The sequence below is a fragment of the Oncorhynchus keta genome, chromosome 27 (assembly GCF_023373465.1).
Source record: "Oncorhynchus keta strain PuntledgeMale-10-30-2019 chromosome 27, Oket_V2, whole genome shotgun sequence".
Lineage (NCBI taxonomy): Eukaryota > Metazoa > Chordata > Actinopteri > Salmoniformes > Salmonidae > Oncorhynchus > Oncorhynchus keta.
The window spans coordinates 37,347,125-37,364,022 of record NC_068447.1 but is presented as its reverse complement, the minus strand read 5'-3'; the positions used below and the strand labels follow the sequence as shown (position 1 = coordinate 37,364,022).

At 42.6% G+C, this 16,898-nt stretch overlaps 1 protein-coding gene across 3 annotated transcripts in view; it reads left to right on the top strand.

Annotated features, from left to right (window-relative positions):
• The window catches only part of LOC118359946 (diacylglycerol kinase alpha-like), a 40,130-nt gene that overhangs the window by 3,417 nt on the left and 19,815 nt on the right, over nucleotides 1-16,898 (top strand). For 2 of the 3 annotated variants that reach the window (XM_035738883.2, XM_035738885.2), the window contains exons 2-8: nucleotides 6,947-7,033; nucleotides 9,086-9,162; nucleotides 10,101-10,233; nucleotides 10,402-10,476; nucleotides 10,600-10,649; nucleotides 10,867-10,941; nucleotides 11,098-11,214. In XM_035738883.2, coding sequence (XP_035594776.1) covers nucleotides 6,958-7,033; nucleotides 9,086-9,162; nucleotides 10,101-10,233; nucleotides 10,402-10,476; nucleotides 10,600-10,649; nucleotides 10,867-10,941; nucleotides 11,098-11,214 — 603 coding nt within the window. In that variant the 5' untranslated portion in view covers nucleotides 6,947-6,957. Of the gene's footprint in view, nucleotides 1-6,946; nucleotides 7,034-8,047; nucleotides 8,784-9,085; nucleotides 9,163-10,100; nucleotides 10,234-10,401; nucleotides 10,477-10,599; nucleotides 10,650-10,866; nucleotides 10,942-11,097; nucleotides 11,215-16,898 lie in introns of those variants that run through there. The other variant, XM_052482303.1, reaches the window with a different exon arrangement.

Below are 16,898 nucleotides of genomic sequence, written 5' to 3'. Positions count from 1 at the left end.
AACTTATCCTCTTCAGCAGAGGTAACTCTGGGTCTTCCTTTCCTGTGGCGGTCCTCATGAGAGCCAGTTTATCATAGTGCTTGATGGTTTTTGCGACTGCACTTGAAGAAACGTTTAAAGTTCTTGAAATTCTCCGCATTGACTGACCTTCATGTCTTAAAGTAATGATGGACTGTCTTTCTCTGCTTTTTTGAGCTGTTCTTGTCATAATATGGACTTGGTCTTTTACCAAATAGGACTATATTTTTTATACCACCCCTACCTGTGACAACAAAACTGATTGGTGACTACCTCGTGAAGCTGGTTGAGAGAATGCCAAGAGTGTGCAAAGCTGTCATCAAAGCAAAGTGTGGCTACTTTGAAAAATCTCATATAAAACATATTTTGATTGGTTTAATTAACACTTGGTTACTACATGATTCCGTACGTGTTATTTTATAGTTTTGATGTCTTCACTATTATTCTACAATGTAGAAAATAGTAAAAAAATAAAGAAAAACCCTTGAATGAGTAGGTGTGTCCAAACTTTTGACTGGTACTGTATCTTTGTGGTAATTTTTACTCTGCTCAGAGTAAACATCTCTGTTGTACTCAGCCCACCCCCTTAGGTTATCACACCTAGTTGTGATCCCCTTTCAAGAGGATGTTGGCTGGTTCTATCTGATTGGATATCTTAGTTGTTTTACTTTTGGTTTGGTCTATGGTTGGTCAACAATTGATTTTGAATATAAACAAGTCTGATCTAGTATAAATGGAATGAAGGTCTTTTGTTGCTCTCTTGCCCTGCTATCACTCATTCATCCTACAATCTTAATTCGATACTTGCATTGTTATTCACTTCTCATGAACATTACTTGATCTTAGTCAGCTAAAAAAAAATTAAATACTTGATTTCACATTGTTTAACTATAATATTAAATGGCGGGATAGTCAAATGAAAGAAATGTCGATTGTTAAATATTAGTTATCCCTGTGTTTGTGTTTTTCCAATTGACAGCGTGATCAGGAAACAATGAAAATACATGTAATTTGCTCCCTGTGCACAGATTGTACAGTTAAATGGTTTTATGAAGGCAGGCGTACAGTAACAGAGGAGAAAAGATCCTCAAAACACGTAGCAACGCTCAGAGAGTGAAAGTGGCGTGGTTACAGAAGGGAAGGGCGCACGCTCACAAGTCCAGGCCGGGTTTGTGTATCGTCTGTATTCAAAGCACCACAATGTTCCACGGGACTGCCTCCACCCACAGCCTGTTGCGTACGTTTTTTATGGATGTCAAAAGAGTGATGGGCCATACACTCATTGTTTGGAAGAAATAAAAAATTAAAAGGCAACAAGCTGTGTCTCGCCCACATTTGACAGAAATGTGTGATTCATAGTATGTTTTTCCACTCAGACAAACCCTGCCTGACATCTGACATTTGTTGTCTCAAATATAATTACATTTCTGTAAATGTAATAACTTGATTAGTAATCTGATCTGACATTAGAAATTGCGCTCAATTCAGATAATGTACAAGAAAGATACTGTCGGTGCAATAGGAAGACTAAACAAGTAAAGGTTGAAGTTCCAGGAACGCAAACTTCATTATCAAGAATTTTCACTCCGGCTCTGTTGTCAACACTCAACAAAAATATATTTTTTATTTTGTATGAAACCTGAGTAAAGGGTCCATTTTTAGAGTGAGGGAGTATTCCCCGCTCACAGCGTGAGTCACAGTACAAGCATCTGCATGTGGAATGCAATCTAGTCTGTGTGGCCTTTTAGTTTAGAGGGGTAGAGCTGAGTAGCGTGGGAGGAGAGGCGTGGGCGCAGGGGAACACTCATAGCGGCTGGCTGGCTGGGCTGAGGGCTCCCCCCGCCCTTCCTGGTCCCCTCCTGTCAGTCACCCGTGAAAATGCGCTGACGGACCGCAGCTGACTTAGGGAAACACTTTCCATAGCAACCAAGCATGCCCTTCCTTCCCTCTGTTAACCTACCTGATGTAATCTCTATAGATCATCTAGGTTGGTGCTGAAAATATTTTGGTTTCTATTGAAAAACAACTAGCTATGACAAGTATGAGGCATGCTGACACGGTGCAAAGCAAACGACTGTTTTTCAACCACAAAATTTGAACAAAAGTTTAAGATTGGTTGTTGCTCTCTAGCCTAACTGTTACAAAACAGTAGATTTCCTTGACAAAGGGTGTGGGCGTCTCGACAGCTTGCATGCATGGAAAAAGTTCATCCCCACAGCTATACCTTGAAAATAACCTTGTAAGGATGGACTGCCTATATGTAAACTATAGGTTATATACACTGAATATAAGAAGGATAATTAGGATACCTACTGAACTGCAATATGGTAAACAAAATATATGTAGTTTTATCATCTATACCTGCACAGAGAAAAACTAAATGTACACAGATCCTCTCCTGAACTCCCTTATGACTTCATCTGCTTGCATCACAAAATGCAATGTATATTTCCAAGTACAGATGAATAATCAGTAATGTTGAATTGATTGCTGGAAATTGTACCAAATAATTGCCTAGCCCAGGAAGGGACAGGTGGCTGCTTGTATACACAGGAGTATAAAGAACACAGGGTCATTCCATTTTATTTCAGCAAGCCATGACACCCACCAGCTCAGATCATTCTGAAATGGTTTCTGTCATTAAAAACAGATAAGCATTCCTGCAACATTATTTTGTTGAAAGACTAATTGATTGCACCCAAATTGGCCATTTCAATTTATAGGATTCATATAATATTCAACAAATATAGTACCCAACATTCAATTTGGACCAAACCTCTTCTTAACAATGATTAATATGTTAAGTGAGGAATCCAATAAGAATTGTTCAAAGCCACCCACAGACACCCCCAAACCCCACAAACCCCACCCAATGTCCAGAATACAGTATCTGTTCTCTGTTTGAAAAGTAGTATGAAGCTGCGGTTTGGAGTATAGTTTATTCATACTATAATGTATTCTCAGTGAATATTGTGATGTTTTCTCCCCCCTATTCAGAGAAATTAGCCATTGAAGTAACTTGTATTTTTCCCCATAAATTAAACTGAAAGTACCAGGTTTTGCCCAATAGATACTGTTTTTCCTGCTACTGCCACACCCTTTTATACATTCAAATCAAATCAAATTCAAATAAAATCAAATCAATCCCTATACCATTTTTGCGGGTCTCTTGTGATTACTAAATGATAACAACCTTTTTATTGAAACTTGAAGTAAAAAAAATAAAATAAATGGGGTGGCAAGTAGCCTAGTAGTTACAGTGTTGGACTAGTAACCAAAAGGTTTTAAGATCGAATCCCCGTGCTGACAAGGTAAAAATCTGCCATTCTGCCCCTGAACATGGCAGTTAACCCCCTTTTCCTAGGCTGTCATTGAAAATAAGAATTTGTTCTTAACTGACTTGCCTAGTTAAATAAAGGTAAAATACAAAATGTTGTGCTCACAATTCGAGCAAAACCTCATTGAAACAATTCAGTTGGTACTTCTCTTATACTTAATCTGTGTCCAGGAAACAACCCTGTAGGTGTTGTTTATTCCCTTTAAAAAAGTCTGGATTAGAACAACAAGCCATTAGGCTACAGCAGTGCTTATGGTCTGCAACTAAGGGTCTTCAATGCTAAAATTCACAAACACACACTATGTGGTGTTTTGCAGTGGTAATGGTATTGGGTTAGATTTAGAGGTAACTGTCACTAAACACACAACATATAAAAACGTTTTCTAATAATTGTATTTAAAAACATAAGACTGCCATGCAATGGTTTATAATTGTATTATATTATTAGGGTTGTCACAACAGTCACTAGGCCATTTCTCCATAACATGTTTGGGCTTAGTTGGAAGAGTCTTCATATGAGAATTGCAACATAGAAGCTCTTTGAGAGGTCTATCCCTATTTCTTTGAACTATTCAAGGATGGAGTATTAGTTGCTAAGAGAAGGACGAACTGAATTTCTTTCATGGAGGACTGGCTTGACTTGTTATGACCTCATTTATTTTAATCACAAGTAAAAATGTAATCGATGTAATAAACACGAGAACAGCAAAATGGATAGTAGGGTAGCAGGAACAGTGGCATCTAGTGGGCAAAACCAGGTACGTTCACACTAATTTATGGGGGATATGCCAGCTACTTCAATGGCAAATTTGTATGATTTTTTTTTTTTTCAAATTCACTGAGAATTACATAGTATGATTCAACAATACTCCAAGCTGCAGCTTAGATACTACTTGACCAACATAGAGAACTGATACTGTGTACTGGCCATTGGAGTGGGCTCCATGTGGAGTTTGGGGGGTTCCATGGGTGGATTTTGACCATTTATTTAGATTCCTCATGACATTGTTAAGAAGAGGTTTTGTACAAATCAGATGTTGGGTACCATATTTATTGAATTTATGAATCCTATAAATTGAAATTGCCAATTTTGTGTGCAATTAGCTTAATTTCTCAGAATTAAAAAATGTTCAGCAAAATAATGTTTCAGGCATGACCATCTTATCTGTTTCCAACGACAGAAACCATTTCAGCACAATCTGAGATGGTGGGTGTCGAAATCCTCTTTTTTGTGCTTTTTGAGGTGGAATGACTCCACGGGCAGATAAGAACCTGCTGAGGTTTCTGTTGTGCCTTTATAGATGGTTGCCTGGATCTCCCCCTTTCAGCTCTACCAATCTACTCCCATGTTCATCACAATCAGCACAATCCTGACCTATAGGGGTGAGGTAAGGTTAGGATGGGGTGGCTCATGATGGGGGCCAATTTCGACTTAGTGCTTTTGCATATATATATATATCACATGTTGTTCTGTTTGTTAGTGATTTCCAGTCTGCGTGTAAAAATCCTGCATGCAAATATAATATCTGATCAGGAAGTAGTGAATCAGATTTGACCCAGGTTGCCCTGGCCTAAATGATGTCAGACAAGGGTGGTACATCGTCTGTCCGACATGAGGGAATAGAGACATGCATATGTCAGCGTATTGCTTTGAAGGTCATGCAGAACTGCCATCTGCCTTGTTGCCACAGGCAAGGCAAGGGAAGTAGCCTAAAACTGGATTTTCCATGTGTTGTTTAGAAGCACTACTTTAGTATGCTCTTTGAGATGTGTTGATTGTCTGCTTTCAAATGAGCAGAAATTAGCAATTCAAATTGTATTTGATAGATTATTTGAACTGTATAGTAAGGCCCTAACTGGTATCCAAAACGTTGCATGATGTGCAGTATAAAATAAGTCCTTGTAGTTATTTTTAAATGCCTGCCATATCAACAAATGGCACTTTCCTGTCAATTCTCTCCTCTCAACTGATTGGCTGCCTAAACAAAACTGCTAGGCAACGCTGCTAACCTTTTTGAGGGGAATTAAGAAGGGACAACATGACCCTTTGTTAGCACAGTGAGATTGTGGTTCCACATCACATTGAACGTGGGCATTTAGGAGTTTATTATTTTTCAGCATTACCCCATGACTGACAGACTTTTGATTGCTGTATATATAACACTGACTGTCTGACCTACACTCCCATAGTGCTGTTAGGTACTGGGACAATAACCCATTTTAAAATGGAGATGATTTATTACATTCTTTTATGATTTGATCCAAAAATGGCTGTTTTTTGGTTGATATGAAGAGAGAAATTGTGGATGGAGAGCTACAAAGATGAAAAGGTTGACACTTGCCAGACTATTTCAGGAAGAGGTGTTAGATTTTACAGAGCAACGCATGCAAATTGATGAATGAATAGAAAACTGGGTCAGACAACACTCTGAAAAAAGCTTTGGGGAGACTAAAACTCTTGAGACGTATAATGTCTCTGGTGTATCTGTGGCCTCATACTGATTATGCAGAGCTTGTACTGGGCCCACGGGGCATTCTAAAGTACAAAATGCTCCTTGAAGCTGCTTATGCAGAGCTTGTACTGGGCCCACGGGGCATTCTAAAGTACAAAATGCTCCTTGAAGCTGCTTATGCAGAGCTTGTACTGGGCCCACGGGGCATTCTAAAGTACAAAATGCTCCTTGAAGCTGCTTATGCAGAGCTTTTACTGGGCCCACGGGGCATTCTAAAGTACAAAATGCTCCTTGAAGCTGCTTATGCAGAGCTTGTACTTGGCCCACGGGGCATTCTAAAGTACAAAATGCTCCTTGAAGCTGCTTATGCAGAGCTTTTACTGGGCCCACGGGGCATTCTAAAGTACAAAATGCTCCTTGAAGCTGCTTATGCAGAGCTTGTACTGGGCCCATGGGGCATTCTAAAGTACAAAATGCTCCTTGAAGCTGCTTATGCAAAGCTTGTACTGGGCCCACGGGGCATTCTAAAGTACAAAATGCTCCTTGAAGCTGCTTATGCAGAGCTTGTACTGGGCCCACGGGGCATTCTAAAGTACAAAATGCTCCTTGAAGCTGCTTATGCAGAGCTTGTACTGGGCCCTCGGGGCATTCTAAAGTACAAAATGCTCCTTGAAGCTGCTTATGCTTGTCAGCTTAGGACTGGGCTACTGTGCATTCGTTTGCTCGTTGTTACATCAACAATGTCATTTGAAACATGGGAGTGGAAAGACAGGTGTTTTTGAAACATTTGTTCTGAACACTATTAACATCATGACTGGAGATGACTAAAGGACACCGAGGGTATTTGCAAGCCAATGCTGGTGTTGAACTATGTGGTTCATGCCAATTTGCAGATGTACATTTTGTGGGTTTTAACAGGCCGTTGCTGACCTGTTTTGCATGGTGTGATGATCTGAAGCACCTTTTCTAAACAAAGCCCTTGCCTTGTGAGTTACTACCTAGCACTGTTATGTTCAGCTTACAATTCTGGTTTGGTGTCTGAGCCGCCTCCATTTCACATTCACGCAGCAGAAGACTGATGTAACTCGTTCTCCTCTCCTCTCCTCTCGCCCCTTTTCTACACCGGCGGTATGTGCAGACGCAGGCAGCATGTCCGCCCCCACAGACCCAGAGGTGAAGGAGCTGAACCCAGTCGACTTCATCCAGCTACAGCAGTACATTGACTGTGAGTACATGCAGGCAGGAAGCCTCCTCAGCCCTGCATCGCCTTCCCCTTACACCCACACGCTCTCATATGTGGAAGTGGTGATGACTGTCTCTTACTAAGTATCTGCAAAACGTTGCCACATTGGGGCCCACAATTTCTCTTGGTAGATCTCTGGATTCAGACATTTTGTGAACCTCAATTTGAAGGAAAATGAAGGAATAGAAAACTGGATTTCTTATCCTAGTGTCTGTTATCCATTTGAATGCCGTAATACATCTGTCATGTGATACACATTTCATGTTGCTATGTAGAATATGATATATTTGTAGTTTCTGCCGACAGTTCATACCCCTTGACTTAATCCACATTTTATTGTTACAGCCTGAATTCAAAATAGATTTTTTTCTTCCTCACCCATCAACACACAATAATACCCTGTAATGACAAAAGTGAAAACATGTTTTTAGAAATGTTTGCATATTTTATTGAAAATATACTGTTTAGAAGCACCTTTGGTGGCGATTATAGCTTTGCTTTGTCTTGGGTGTGTCTGTATCAGCTTTGCACATCTAGATTTGGGGATTTTCTCCCATTCTTCCTTGCAGATTTTCTCAAGCTTTTATTAAATTAGATGGGGAGCGGCAGTGAACAGCAATCTTCAAGCCTCTCCAGATTTCAAAGGGATTCAAGTCTGGGCTTTGGCTGGGCCACTCAAGGACTTTCACATTCTTGTTCTGAAGCCATTCCATTGTTGCTTTGGCTGTATGCTTGGGGTCATTGTCCTGTTGGAACGTAAATATTTTCCCCATTCTGATGTTTGCACTCCCGCTCAGCCCAGTCAAAACTGTTCGCTGCTCTGGCCCCCCAATGGTGGAACAAACTCCCTCACGACGCCAGGACAGCGGAGTCAATCACCACCTTCCGGAGACACCTGAAACCCCACCTCTTTAAGGAATACCTAGGATAGGATAAAGTAATCCTTCTCACCCCCCTTAAAAGATTTAGATGCACTATTGTAAAGTGGCTGTTCCAATGGATGTCATAAGGTGAATGCACCAATTTGTAAGTCGCTCTGGATAAGAGCGTCTGCTAAATGACTTAAATGTAATGTAAATGTAATGCACTCTGAAGAAGGTTCTCATCAAGGATTTGCCTGTATTTGGGTCCATTTATTGTTCCCTCTATCCTTACCAGTCTCGGAGTCCCTGCCACTGAAAAGCATCCCCATAGCATGATGCTGCCACCACCATGCTTCACGGTAGGGATGATGTTAGACAGGTGATGAGCTGTGCCTGTTTTTTTTTTCAGACACAGCGTTTTGCATTCAGGTCAAATAGTAACATTTTTGTCTCATCAATCTTTTGCCTTATGCTCTGTATTTCACCTGCCTTTTTGCAAACTCCAGGCGTGTTTTTCTCAGGAGTGGCTTCCATCTGGCCACCCTCCCATAAAGCCCAGATTGGTGAAGTACTGTAGAGACTGTTTTCCTTCTGGCATGTTCTCCCATCTCAGCCAAGGAACTCTGTAGTTATGTCAGATATAGACATCATAATTCTATCTCGGCGGATGGTTCCTTGGACTTCATGGTGTAGTTTCTGCTCTGACATGCACCGTCAACTGTGGGACCTTATATAGACAGGTCTAGATCAAGTCCAGACAATTGAATTGGCCACAGGTGGACTCCAATCAAGTTGTAGTGACATCTCAAGGATGATCAAAAGAAATTGGATGCACCTGAGCTCAATTTGGACTGTCATAGCAAAGGGGTGTGAGTACTTTCATTTTCAATAAATTTCCACACATTCTAAAAACAAGTTTTCACTTTGTCATTATGGGGTATTGTGTGTAGATGGGAGAGGGGGAAAAATGAATACATATTTAATTCAGGCTGTAACACAACAAAATGTGTAATAAGTCAAGGGGTATGCATGCTATCTTATTGTAACACTTGTAGTTTCTGATTCTATACTCATTCTCTGTAACAATCATTACTTAGACATTCGTGTTTGTAGTACTCTAAAATAAGAGTGTGTGTGTCCTGTGTGTCCTGTGTGTCTCTTCTCCTCCCAGACTGTACACTGAAGGTTAAAGATGTGCTGAGGGAATTTGATGCAGATGGCAGGCTGGCCCAGCACAGACATGGAGAGGTGAGAGGAAACCATGGCCAGGTTGATATCGACCCAACCACAACTCATGTCTACTCTCAGTCCCTCTTGATAAATGTCTGTGGTACATTACTACATTAATACACAGTTTGCCATGACATTTGAGAGTGATCGTTATGCTCATGTGATACCCATTGGTTTTCTTTTTAGAAAATCTATTAAAATTTAAACATTAATCATGTTGATGAATATGACATGACTACCTAAGAGCGCTGTATATAAATCAAATCAATTAGGAGAGAATTGTCTTCAGGGGTTGATGGATTTTTGCAAACCGCTGAAGTTACTAATGGAAATTACCTCTTCAAATCGTGCCAGTTCTGCAAGTTCTCTGACTGACGCTGTGCTGGCATCATGCAGAGTAAGCCATTAGGTGATTTAACGGGACAGGTTTTCCAATATTGCCGATATCAGCAGTTGGATTTGCCAAATAATTAGGCTAAATCCAATCTTCTCTCATAAGATGGATAAAAACAACACGTAGCAACTAGGACTTAAGGACTTATGGAGAAACGATGGGTTACAGGACAGAAAGACGGGTATTTCTCACTGAGGATGATGCGAAAGAAGCAGCGACTCTCGAAGTAGAGTCATTAAGTGGAAAATCTGACTAAAAGCATTGATCATTATGGTTATGTACTGTGTACTCTTAACCCCAATTGCCCCCTGTAAGTCGCTCTGGATAAGAGGGTCTGCTAAACGACTAAAATGTGTTTTTTTTTTTTTTTTATAAATAAAAAAATATTTTGAGCAAATCCCCTCATCATTGTAACGTCTAGGTATTATGATTATTTGCACCCAAATCACTCTGTCCTAAATCAGGATGTTTTGATAAGAATCATGAGATCTCTGTCATCTTCCCATTTGATTGATTGATCATTTGAATTATTGATTGATTGATATCCCATCCTCTGCTGCAGTGTATCAATGAGGAGGGCTTCCGTCTCTTCCTGAAGACCTATCTGGAGGTGGAGGACTTCCCTAAGGATCTCTGCCAGCGCCTCTTTCGATCCTTCCAGAGCGGAACTGAACCTGACGGGCAGGACAATGCTAGTACGTTTATTTATCCCTCGGCGTAGACGCATATTATTGTCTCACTATAGTCAGCAGTTTCACTATTCTCGGCACTAGTTCATTTGTCAAAGTCCCCAGGCTGCACGTGATTAGGTGTGCTCTGTGTGTTACCTCCCCCCTCCTCCTTTAAACCTCTCTCTCTCATAGAAGAGGTATTTTTGAAGGACGTTTCGTGTTACTTCTCCCTGTTGGAGGATGGCCAGCCCAGAGACAAGCTGGAGTGTGAGTCTTGATCCTGTTTTCTCCACCATGTCGCAGTTCCATACTGCAGTCTCTTTTTTTTATAGATATTTTGTTTGATGGCTTTGTCCAAGATTTTTATATGCCAATTTCTCCCTCTTTCAGTTGCTTTCAAACTGTACGACAGAGATGGCAATGGCGTCCTTGACAGCTCCGTAAGGCAATTAGTCATATTTTTTTTCATGATCTACATAGAAATGGGTAATGGGTATTGTGCCAGATTACCCATTTCAGTGTAATAACAATGTAATAACATGTAATGACTGGCTGTTGAAGGAGATGTCCCCTTATACACTTTAATTTCCACAAGGTATATATATATCAGTTCTTCAACTCACAATAACTTATGCTCTCCTGCCTGTATGAACCCAGGAGGTGGACCGGATCATTGCTCAGATGATGCACGCTGCAGATTACCTTGGTTGGGATGTGTCTGAGCTGAGACCAGTAAGTGTGGTCAAATTTGGGATTTCTAACAATAACTGACTATCATTTCAATAGAGGGGAAAATACCTCAAGTCTTCTGCAAATATCTGCTGCACAAACAGCCACTCAAGAAGGCTTATTTAGACACTAAGTTATAAGGCACTTTCATTTGTTCAGGTGCTAAAGGACATGATGACGGCCATCGACGCAGACAGCAGTGGCACGGTCTCTCTGGATGAGTGGGTGGAGGGAGGAATGAACAACGTCCCCCTGCTGGTGTTACTGGGTCTGAAGGTGGGTGAACCATGTTCACCTGCTGGTTCGTGTTCATTAGGGACAAAATGGAAGAAAACTAACTGAAACAGGGAGGAACTACCTGAACTTGTCCAATAATAAGAAACGCTTGTTTTTTTCCATTGCACAACATTTTGCTACGGTGTGTGTTCATGAATACAACCCTGGTGTTACTAGGGCTGAAGGTAGGAGTTGGACCATCCATCACTCATTCCTCTTTATTGCGTCAGTGGGTTTTTTGTGGAGCCTGGGCTTGGAGGAGTACACATGATGCGTCCTCTTGATCTTATTTCCTAGTGCATCTTTACGCTGCTAATGTACTGTTTTTCTACCAGCTTTAGCAATATGTCACAGCCTCCGCCTCCACAGGAATAACAAATTTAAAAACACTGAATTAGCTGATTTAAGAAAAGGTACTATTTACCAATTTCTCTGGAGTTTATTTTTCATCTCTCTCTCTCTCTCTCTGAGTGAGAGAGTGAGAGAGCGCACACACTCTCTCCCTCGCCTTCTGCAACACCCTTCTGCTGACTCAGTGCTGCGGGCCTGCTAATGTCACATCTTTTATATATACAGCATCTATGCACCACCAGCAGAGTGAGTTAAGCTTTTTCCACTTTAGCTGTTACTTTTCCATCTAACATCACCATCTTCATCAATTAGTAGTAACTACAACGGAAAGGAAGGACATAGATATTGATTGTTACAGTATAAAGAGGAAGTGATTATGTTTGAAACAACTACACTAATTGGGGTGCCACAGCACTCTGATCTCCCAAGTGCTGATAGACTGTGGTTTTGGAAATACTAGCATCTGAGAAAATATATTGTTATAGTGGGTAGGCCTACTTATTGATAATGCTGTTTGCTTCTGGGTCTGTTAGTTGACTGCCCGGCAAAGTGGACTGTCTGGCTAGCTGACTGAAGGTCTGAACTGTAAACTGGTCTCTCTCGCGCCCCTACAACAATGCCAGGGACTTCCCCTCCGGCTATTTCAGGCCACCAATGAGAGTCGGAGCTCTCTCACTTTGCTGAGTTCAGGGGCTATGCTTCATACACATACACTGACTGGAAGTCTGGCTTTGAGCTGAGGCACCATGAGTCATTTTAACCAATGTTTGTAAAAGCATTTGTTACTGTCGATTTCTGTCTAATCTAGATAAGGGCATATACAATCTGTGACCTTCTTACTGTGTTATTTAAAAACATTCACTCCGTTCTCAGAAAATGATAACTTTCCATTAAAAACCACAATAACTTTAGTAATGTTCAGAAAACCTAAGAATGTTATTTAAAAACATACACAACTTTCTGAAAGTATTCATGCCCGTTGACTTATTCCCTTTGTTGTTACAGCCTGAATTGAAAATGGATAAAACAAATCACACCCATCTACACACAATACCCCATAATAACAGTGAAAAACATGCTTAGAAATGGTTGATCATTTTTTGAAAATTAAATACAGACACATCTCATTTATATAAGTGTTCACATCCCTGAGTCAATACTTTGTTGATGCACCCTTGGAGGCGAGTACAGCTTTAAGTCATCTTGGGTATGTCTATATCAACTTCGTAAATCTTGATTTGGAGATTTTCTCAAGCTCTGTTAAGTTAGATGGGACGTGGCGGTGAACAGCAATCTTCAAGTCTCTCCTCAGAGTTCAATGGGATTCAAGTCTAGGCTTTGGCTGGGCCACTCAAAAAATGAAGTCATTCCAGCGTTGCTTTGACTGTATGGTTGGGGTCATTGTCCTGTTGGAACGTAAATCTTCGCCCCATTCTAAGGTTGTTTGCACTCTGAAGCAGGTTCTCATCAAGGATTTGCCTGTATTTGGCTCCATTCATTGTTCCCTCTATCCTTACCAGTCTCGGAGTCCCTGCCACTGAAAAGCATCCCCATAGCATGATGCTGCCACCACCATGCTTCACGGTAGGGATGATGTTAGACAGGTGATGAGCTGTGCCTGTTTTGTTTTCATACATAGCGCTTTGCATTCAGGACAAAGAGTTACATCTTTGTCTCATCAGACCACAGAATCTTTTGCAACCTGCCTTTTTGCAAACTCCAGGTGCGCTGTCATGTGCCTTTTTCTCAGGAGTCCGTCTGGCCACTCTCATAAAGCCCAGATTGGTGAAGTACTGTAGAGACTTCTGGAAGGTTCTCCCATCTCCGCCAAGGAACTTTGTATTTCTGCCAGAGTGGTTATTGGGTTCTTGGTCACCTCCCTGACCAAGGTCCTTCTTGCTCAGTTATGCCAACTCTAGGCAGACTCTGTGTAGTAGTTTCCCAATGGAGACCACTGTGCTCTACGACACTTTGAACACTCTAGAAATGGTCTTATACCCTTCCCCAGATACAGATAGAGAATAGAAGATCATAGGTTTGAATTTCACTGATGCTGCGTCACAATAAAAAATAAAATGTGTTCCACGCAAATTAATTTCTATCTGTAGTTGCAGTGTCATTAAAAGTATAATTGAAACATTCACTAAAGGTTTTAAGGAAGTTATTTGAAAAACATCTGAATAACCTTTACATTTTGTTCTTAGTGTAAGAAAACATTCATTAATAACCATAAGAAAACATTTAGAGAATGCTCTCAGAATGTTATTTAATTCGCTTCAAATAACCTGTAATTTCTGTTCTCCGAGCGTTACTAAAACCTCCCAGGAAAACATACAAGGAACTCGAGTAAAGGTTCTCAGAACCTCCATACAACCTAAAAACAAATGTTTCCAGAACTGTCTGGAATGTTCACTTTTGTTCTTAGAATGTTTAAAAATGTTCAGTTTAACCGGTCAGAAAAGGTAGTTCCCGCAACAATCTAAAAACTAAAAACACCCTACACACATTCCCACAACTTCCAAGGAACTGGGCACACACTGGTTGAATCAATGTTGTTTTAATGTAATTTCAATGAAATTACGTTGAACCAATGTGGAAGAGACGTGGAATTGACATCTGTGCCCAATGGGAAATGTGCTAGCTGGGTTAGGATTGGTGTTGATGATTTTTGCTGCTAATAGAATCACTAATGGCAGATGACACCCCCATTTCCAACCATGAGCCAATATTAGAATGAGATGTGTATCAATGCTTGCATTGCTTACATAGTGCTTTCCAAATATGAGATTAGATTATGCGGAGTATAGACATTTACCCTGAGATTCATAGTTTGTTCTAGAAGTGTGCAAAAATTGTCAGCAAAATACATTTAAAAAAATTCAAAGTACATACTTTATACATTTACATTTACATTTAAGTCATTTAGCAGACGCTCTTATCCAGAGCGACTTACAAATTGGTGCATTCACCTTATGACATCCAGTGGAACAGTCACTTTACAATAGTGCATCTAAATCTTAAAAGGGGGGTGAGAAGGATTACTTATCCTATCCTAGGTATTCCTTAAAGAGGTGGGGTTTCAGGTGTCTCCGGAAGGTGGTGATTGACTCCGCTGTCCTGGCATCGTGAGGGAGTTTGTTCCACCATTGGGGGGCCAGAGCTGCGAGCAGTTTTGACTGGTCTGAGCCGGAACTGTACTTCCTCAGTGGTAGGGAGGCGAGCAGGCCAGAGGTGGATGAACGCAGTGCCCTTGTTTGGGTGTAGGGCCTGATCAGAGCCTGGAGGTACTGAGGTGCCGTTCCCCTCACAGCTCCGTAGGCAAGCACCATGGTCTTGTAGCGGATGCGAGCTTCAACTGGAAGCCAGTGGAGAGAGCGGAGGAGCGGGGTGACGTGGGAGAACTTGGGAAGGTTGAACACCAGACGGGCTGCGGCGTTCTGGATGACACAGGCACAGGCAGGGAGAGGCAGGGAGCCCAGCCAACAGCGAGTTGCAGTAATCCAGACAGGAGATGACAAGTGCCTGGATTAGGACCTGCGCCGCTTCCTGTGTGAGGCAGGGTCGTACTCTGCGGATGTTGTAGAGCATGAACCTACAGGAACGGGCCACCGCCTTGATGTTAGTTGAGAACGACAGGGTGTTGTCCAGGATCACGCCAAGGTTCTTAGCGCTCTGGGAGGAGGACACAATGGAGTTGTCAACCGTGATGGCGAGATCATGGAACGGGCAGTCCTTCCCCGGGAGGAAGAGCAGCTCCGTCTTGCCGAGGTTCAGCTTGAGGTGGTGATCCGTCATCCACACTGATATGTCTGCCAGACATGCAGAGATGCGATTCGCCACCTGGTCATCAGAAGGGGGAAAGGAGAAGATTAATTGTGTGTCGTCTGCATAGCAATGATAGGAGAGACCATGTGAGGTTATGACAGAGCCAAGTGACTTGGTGTATAGCGAGAATAGGAGAGGGCCTAGAACAGAGCCCTGGGGGACACCAGTGGTGAGAGCGCGTGGTGAGGAGACAGATTCTCGCCACGCCACCTGGTAGGAGCGACCTGTCAGGTAGGACGCAATCCAAGCGTGGGCCGCGCCGGAGATGCCCAACTCGGAGAGGGTGGAGAGGAGGATCTGATGGTTCACAGTATCGAAGGCAGCCGATAGGTCTAGAAGGATGAGAGCAGAGGAGAGAGAGTTAGCTTTAGCGGTGCGGAGCGCCTCCGTGATACAGAGAAGAGCAGTCTCAGTTGAATGACTAGTCTTGAAACCTGACTGATTTGGATCAAGAAGGTCATTCTGAGAGAGATAGCGGGAGAGCTGGCCAAGGACGGCACGTTCAAGAGTTTTGGAGAGAAAAGAAAGAAGGGATACTGGTCTGTAGTTGTTGACATCGGAGGGATCGAGTGTAGGTTTTTTCAGAAGGGGTGCAACTCTCGCTCTCTTGAAGACGGAAGGGACGTAGCCAGCGGTCAGGGATGAGTTGATGAGCGAGGTGAGGTAAGGGAGAAGGTCTCCGGAAATGGTCTGGAGAAGAGAGGAGGGGATAGGGTCAAGCGGGCAGGTTGTTGGGCGGCCGGCCGTCACAAGACGCGAGATTTCATCTGGAGAGAGAGGGGAGAAAGAGGTCAGAGCACAGGGTAGGGCAGTGTGAGCAGAACCAGCGGTGTCGTTTGACTTAGCAAACGAGGATCGGATGTCGTCGACCTTCTTTTCAAAATGGTTGACGAAGTCATCTGCAGGGAGGAGGGGGAGGGGAGGGGCATTCAGGAGGGAGGAGAAGGTGGCAAAGAGCTTCCTAGGGTTAGAGGCAGAAGCTTGTAATTTAGAGTGGTAGAAAGTGGCTTTAGCAGCAGAGACAGAAGAGGAAAATGTAGAGAGGAGGGAGCGAAAGGATGCCAGGTCCGCAGGGAGGCGAGTTTTCCTCCATTTCCGCTCGGCTGCCCGGAGCCCTGTTCTGTGAGCTCGCAATGAGTCATCGAGCCACGGAGCGGGAGGGGAGGACCGAGACGGCCTGGAGGATAGGGGGCATAGAGAGTCAAAGGATGCAGAAAGGGAGGAGAGGAGGGTTGAGGAGGCAGAATCATGAGATAGGTTGGAGAAGGTTTGAGCAGAGGGAAGAGATGATAGGATGGAAGAGGAGAGAGTAGCGGGGGAGAGAGAGCGAAGGTTGGGACGGCGCGATACCATCCGAGTAGGGGCAGTGTGGGAAGTGTTGGATGAGAGCGAGAGGGAAAAGGATACAAGGTAGTGGTCGGAGACTTGGAGGGGAGTTGCAATGAGGTTAGTGGAAGAACAGCATCTAGTAAAGATGAGGTCGAGCGTATTGCCTGCCTTGTGAGTAG